This window comes from Merops nubicus, unplaced genomic scaffold (assembly GCF_000691845.1).
Source record: "Merops nubicus isolate BGI_N331 unplaced genomic scaffold, ASM69184v1 scaffold31054, whole genome shotgun sequence".
Lineage (NCBI taxonomy): Eukaryota > Metazoa > Chordata > Aves > Coraciiformes > Meropidae > Merops > Merops nubicus.
The window spans coordinates 2359-8215 of NW_008605441.1; the positions used below are offsets into that span (position 1 = coordinate 2359).

At 57.2% G+C, this 5857-nt stretch overlaps 1 protein-coding gene across 1 annotated transcript in view; it reads left to right on the top strand.

Annotated features, from left to right (window-relative positions):
• The window catches only part of LOC103772019 (kelch-like protein 17), a gene marked incomplete at its 5' end in the record, with an annotated part of 4193 nt that extends 848 nt beyond the window's left edge, over positions 1–3345 (top strand). The window contains 4 exons of the mRNA XM_008939339.1: positions 55–143; positions 1136–1209; positions 2175–2356; positions 3117–3345. Coding sequence (XP_008937587.1) covers positions 55–143; positions 1136–1209; positions 2175–2356; positions 3117–3345 — 574 coding nt within the window. The remainder of the gene's footprint in view (positions 1–54; positions 144–1135; positions 1210–2174; positions 2357–3116) is intronic.
• Positions 3346–5857: the final 2512 nt, after the last annotated feature.

The following is a 5857-nucleotide window of genomic DNA, read 5'->3' on the forward strand; positions in this document are numbered from 1 at the left end:
GAGCTTGGGCGTGGGCTGGGCCGGTGTCACAGCCTGTGCTCCGTGTGCCCGCAGCGCGGAGCGCTTCGACCCCCTGACGGGCACCTGGACCTCCATCGCCGCCATGAGCACCAGGAGACGCTACGTCCGGGTGGCAACGCTAGGTGGGTGATGGGTGGGGACCTGCCCGCCCTCCCTGCAGCCTGCCTGGGTGTTCCTTTTGGTGTTGTGCTCTTCTGGTTCCTGCCCCTTCTTCCCAGGTTTGCTAGCTGTGAGTTAGCCAGCCCAGCCCTGCCTCTGCCACGCTCCCTGCCCCTGCCCTCCTCGCCACTGGGTTGCTTCACATCCTGGAGGCAGCTCCTGAGGGAACCCACGACTTGTTCCTCAGCTCCTTTGTGCCCCTTCTGCTTTGGAGAGAGAGGGTTGGCTGTGGATGATCAGCTATCTCCTATCATCTATCCCAACCTTATTGCTGCTTTGTTATGAAGGCAGGACAGCCCTTTTGCTGACGATCCAAGCAGTAGCACAGGGTCAAAAGAGTCTCTGGCAGGGGTGTCACAACATCAGGCACAATGCTGTGATGTGTCCTGACTCCACTGAGTGAGCTCTGTCCTTAAGGAGGGTGCAGTGTGAGAACTGCCCAGTTCAGGGCAGCCATGGGGTTAATGCAAGTACCACTCTCCACCCGAGCAGGGGCTGGAGGTCCCTGGGGGTGCCAGGGTAGCACACTGCTCCTCACCTTCCCCATGTCCCTGCAGTGCCCCATTCTCCCCTTTCAGCTCTTGGTTCCCTCCCCTCCATCACCAGCACACTCTCTCCCTGCTGCAGCCTTTGTTGGTGTTCCTCTGCTCCAGCTAAAAATAACCATGGCCCTGGCAGGGAGCACTTGTAGCTCCCATAACGAGCAGGTCAAGAAGCAGCAGGAAAAGGAGCTCTTTGGGAAGCTCAAAGTGTGGCAGAGAAATTGCCTGGTGACAGCTTCACAGTGCTGCAAGGGGAGGGGTTGCTGGGGGAGCCCTGCTGAGAGGAGGGGCTTGGGAGGCCCTGCAGCTCAGCTGAGACCTACCTGGGCACCTCTGTGACCTGTGTGAGGCTGTGCTGGGACCAGGGCTGTGCCACTGGGCTAACTGCTCTGCCTGTGTGACTCTCTCTGCAGAAGGCAACCTCTATGCCGTGGGGGGATATGACAGCTCATCCCACTTGGCCACAGTAGAAAAGTATGAGCCCCAGGTAAGTACAAAAGCATGCCTGGTAACCCTCTTCCTTTTCTCCTTATGGGAGCCTGAGGAGTCCCTGCAGAAAGCTGGGTGCTACCCAAGTTGCTAGAGAGCTTAGCAGATGGTGAGAGACCAGGTGTGAACCACTGCTGGAGCTTCAGGTGGGACCACTTCCTAGCAAAGCATGGTGGCAGCAGCAGAGCAGAAGGTGTGTCCACGTGAGGCTGTGCAGCACAGACCTGCCTGTCCCCTTGGAGACAAGCCACTGTGTGTGGCTAGGAGATGGAGTGGGTACCAGCCCCCTCCCCAGTGCTGGGGCAGGGTAGCAGGGGGGCAATCCAGGGCAAAGTGAGTCAAAGCTCATCCCTGAAGGCTCTGAGAGGTCTCTTTGAGATCTCAGAACACTCTATCCCTGTTGCTTGTAGGCCAGCTCAAGTTCTCTAGCAAGAACAGTTCCTGTACATGCCCTGAGCTGTCTCCAGCTGAGGTCCTGGCTGCACACACATCCAGAGCAGTTCGTGGGGATTGTGGCAGGCTGGGGGCATGTGCTGGGTGTGGGATCTCACAGCTCTGTTAGAGCAGGCTACAGCACTGCAAAAAGATCAAAGAGAAGGTCCTGGAGGATTTTCAGGAGCTGTAAAGCCACAGCTGTGACTTGTACAGAGTTGAAATAGATACAGCTCAGCCCCTGTGGCCGGGCAGGGATTTGACTGGTGGCCTGGCACAGAGATCTCATGCCCCTGGGGTGGCAGGACTCGCTGTGGCTGTGCTTTCCTCAGCCAGCTGGCAAAGCTCTGCAGCTCTTCCTGCGGGACAGCTGAAAGGCAAGAAGTGGGGTGCCCCAAAACAGCCTTTTTGAGGGAGAACTCACGTCAGGAGCAGTGTGGTTGGAGCAGGACTAGTATCAGAGGACTGGTTTGGCCAGGGCTAGGTGGGAAATGTCCCTCTGGCTCAGGAGCACACGTTGCCTCTTCCCAGATCAACACCTGGACGCCCATTGCCAACATGCTGAGCCGCCGGAGCAGCGCCGGCGTGGCCGTGCTGGAGGGGATGCTCTACGTGGCTGGTGGCAACGATGGCACCAGCTGCCTTAACTCTGTGGAGCGCTACAACCCCAAAACCAACACGTGGGAGAGCGTGGCACCCATGAACATCCGCAGGTAAGGAGCTCTGAGAGTCACAGGATCGTTTGGATCAAAGAGACCTTTCAGCAAAGTCATCAGATCCAACCGTGCCCCCAGCACTGCCAGGGCACACCAGCCTGTGTCCCTCAGCACCACGTCTCCATGGCTTGGAAACCCCTCCAGGGATGGGGACTCCACCACTGCCCCGGGCAGCGTGGGCCAGGAATCCCTTCTCACTGAGGAATCCCTTCTCACTGAGAGCCTTGCTTTGCTTGGCACAGCAAGCCATAAAATGCAGACCGTGCCCCAGGGCTTGGCCACCTCTGCAGCTGCCTGGCTCTGCTGCCTGCACGGCCTGGGGGGGTGTGCCAGGAGGGCAGGGCAGGGACCTCCTGCAGCAGATGCTTTCTGCAGAGGGATTTATTCTCAGCAGGCTGCGTGGCCCTGAGGAACCAGGTGGTGTAGCTGGCTGAGGAGATGTTGCTGGACTTTGGGGGGGATTTAAGGCTTGCAAGCCCAGGAGTTTTGGGCTGCTAGGGTGTGTTATTTGGAGGTGGCACTTCTCCAGTGGGAGGAGGGTATCAGAGTGAAGAGGAAGGTCTGGTGCTCTCTACTGCACTCTGCCAGTGGCTGAGCCCTGGCAGCTCCTTCTCCCCGGGCGTTTGTGAGGCTGGGCACTCCCTTTTGTGGGGTGGCAGAGCTGTGGCCAGTCCAGCCGAGACGCTGAGCTCCCCTGCACCCCACATACACCCTGTGGGTGCCTCACACCCCCGCGGTCTCTGCGTGGTCGTTCCAGGAGCACCCACGACCTGGTGGCCATGGATGGGTGGCTGTATGCAGTGGGTGGCAACGACGGGAGCTCCAGCCTCAACTCCATCGAGAAGTACAACCCTCGTACCAACAAGTGGGTGGCAGCCTCCTGCATGTTCACACGCCGCAGCAGCGTGGGGGTGGCCGTGCTGGAACTCCTCAACTTCCCACCCCCTTCCTCGCCCACTCTGTCGGTGTCTTCGACGAGCCTTTGACAAAGACTCAGGAGCTACCTTACCTCGAGGGGACGGGGGTGCCTGGCAGAGCTCTAGGCCAGCCCGGGCAGCCCCGCGGGGCAGCCGCTCGCTGTAGGAGGAGAGGGAAGGAAGGTCCCAGCTGCTGGTCCCGCCCCAGCCCTCCCGCCAGCACAGCCCCAGCTGCTGCTCCACCCCCAGCCCTCCTGCCAGCCCCCCGGAGCTCTCCCACCTCTCGGTGCACGCGTCGGATCAGCACGACCCCAGCAGTTAGAAATGTGCTTCCTGGACCAGCACCCTCCTTCCCGAGGGCGAGGAGAGGGGCTGCTCTCTGCTCCACTCAGACTCATCTCACCGCTCACCCGAAGGGCCTAAGTTTTCTTTGGGAAAGGGAGAACTTTAAACCATTGCTGCTTCTTGGATTCACCCGATCCAGCCGGTGCCACGCATCCGAGCACAGCCAGCCTGGGAGGCTTGCAGGAGTCCTGGGGGGTGGCAGAGGTGGACAGCACTCCTCGCGAGGACAGGGCTGAATGTGCAACCGCTCCTCTGAATGTCACTGTAGCCAAACTCTTTACCAAGCCTATCGTGCACTGTTAAAGACTCTGAGGCCACCGTACGGGCCTCAATGGTGTCTAATTGATGCCTTAAAATACACAAATAAGGAGCCCAGCTAAGGGACAGGGCCTGGAGGAGGTGAGGTTTGGAGCCACAACTGGATGCAGCATCCCGAACCCGCCGGTGTTTCCACGCTCGGCTGGCCCCACCTCATTCCCTGAGATCCCAGCTGAGGGTTGCTCTGGGGGTGCCCAGCCAGGCTGGATGACCTCACCTGCATCCATGCCACCCCTGTCCCAGGATCCAGGGGCTCTGTGGCTGCCCGTGGCCCCAGTTCCTGGTCCTGCTGGGGACGGGTCAGCCTGTCTGCGGTTCCCCTCTCTGCAGAGCAGATTCTGGGTGTGTGGAAAGGTGTCTTTCAGTTCTCAAACAAGAACAGTCCAGCCTTCTCACTGAGGAGGATTGCCTGGCATTACTTTTTTTTTTTGGGTGTTAATTTTTTGCCTTGTTTTTTTTTTTTGAGTGCTAATATTTTAATTTTTAATGACTTCATATCCTCTCATTTTTTACACTAGCCTGGCATCCCAGGTATTCCCCATCCCATCTGCCTGTAAGGCAGCAGAAGGGATGCAATTACTTTTCTCATTTGTTGATGAGATGATGACTGTGTCCTGGAAGATGTTCTCTCTAGGTGTGTGGGTGTGTGCATGTGTGAGATGCCATATGTACAGTGGAAACAGCACGGAAGGGACCATTTGCAATTAGAAACTCCCTGGCAATTAAGCAACCACTTTAACTAAAGGTTGTATAAATTAGTACTGTAAGTCACAGGCCTGTCCTAGACCCACCTGTGCCATGGGACCTCTTGGGTGGTGTTTTCAGTGCTTGTGCTGTAGGGTGTGTGTCTGAGCCTTGAACAGAGACATATGATCAGGTGTTCTCCACATTAGAGAGGAATGACTCAACCACTGGTACCTCAATAGTGTTCAAATGTAGCATTGGAAATATGGCCTAGCTCCTTGTTTTGAACTAATTCCTTCCCTCCCACCCTGCCCCTCCCCATTCCTTCTCGTTTCTCATTTTCAGAGTTCAGCTCTCACTTGTGGTGGTATTTGTTAGCCTGAATTTTCAAGTGGCTAGAGATTTCTTCTTTTTTCCTTTAGGCTGAAAGGAGAGTTTGAGATGAGACAGGGACTCCCCAGCTTGAAGACCATTTTCACAGAGATCTGGTTTCTCCTGGGCAGGTGCCTGCCTGTTCTACGAGCCCACTTACAGTGCCTAACCTTGGACCCCTGAAACGACCAGCAGCTTCTGAAAATCTGGGCTGCTTTTTCCCCTAGCCACAGTTTGGGCTTCTCAGGCTGAGGAGACCTTTTTGGCTTTTGGAACAGACTCCACATCTGCTTTTCTTTCCCCTCTCACTTGCCAAGCCTCTGCCCCAGCCCGTCGCAGCTCAGCAGCTGTCCCATTCCTCTGCCTTGCAGAGTACCCTGGGGATGCCCAGGCTCTGCTCCTGCAGGTTGCCTCTTGGGCAAGGTGGCAGGAGGGCTGCCCTGTGGAGGTCACAGGAATCTGCTTTGTTCAGAGGCAGGATGGAATGGGTGCAGTCTGCTCTCCTGCGTGCGCGTGGCTACGCATGGGCAAGGTCTCCATCCTTCCCATCCTGGTTTTAAGCAACATCAGGATTCTAGCCTTCTGCTGGGCTCGTATCAACAAGCACTTCAAGTGTGCCCCTGGCTCCAGGATGCTCTTTGAAGGAGGATCAGCCCCGTGGCTGTGTCAGAAGTGAAGGGTGCTGGTGGCTTTGGCTCCACGTGCTGAGGTCCTGCAGAGCCCAGCCAGCATTGTCCACCAAGGAGAAGCAGTGCAGGGCCAGAGGGGAGCTGCAGAAGGGAGAAACGGGGCTGATTTCAGAGGAATGAGTGGTTACAGCAGCAGCTGAGCATCTGCTCTAGCTCTGGCTGCTGTGGCATGA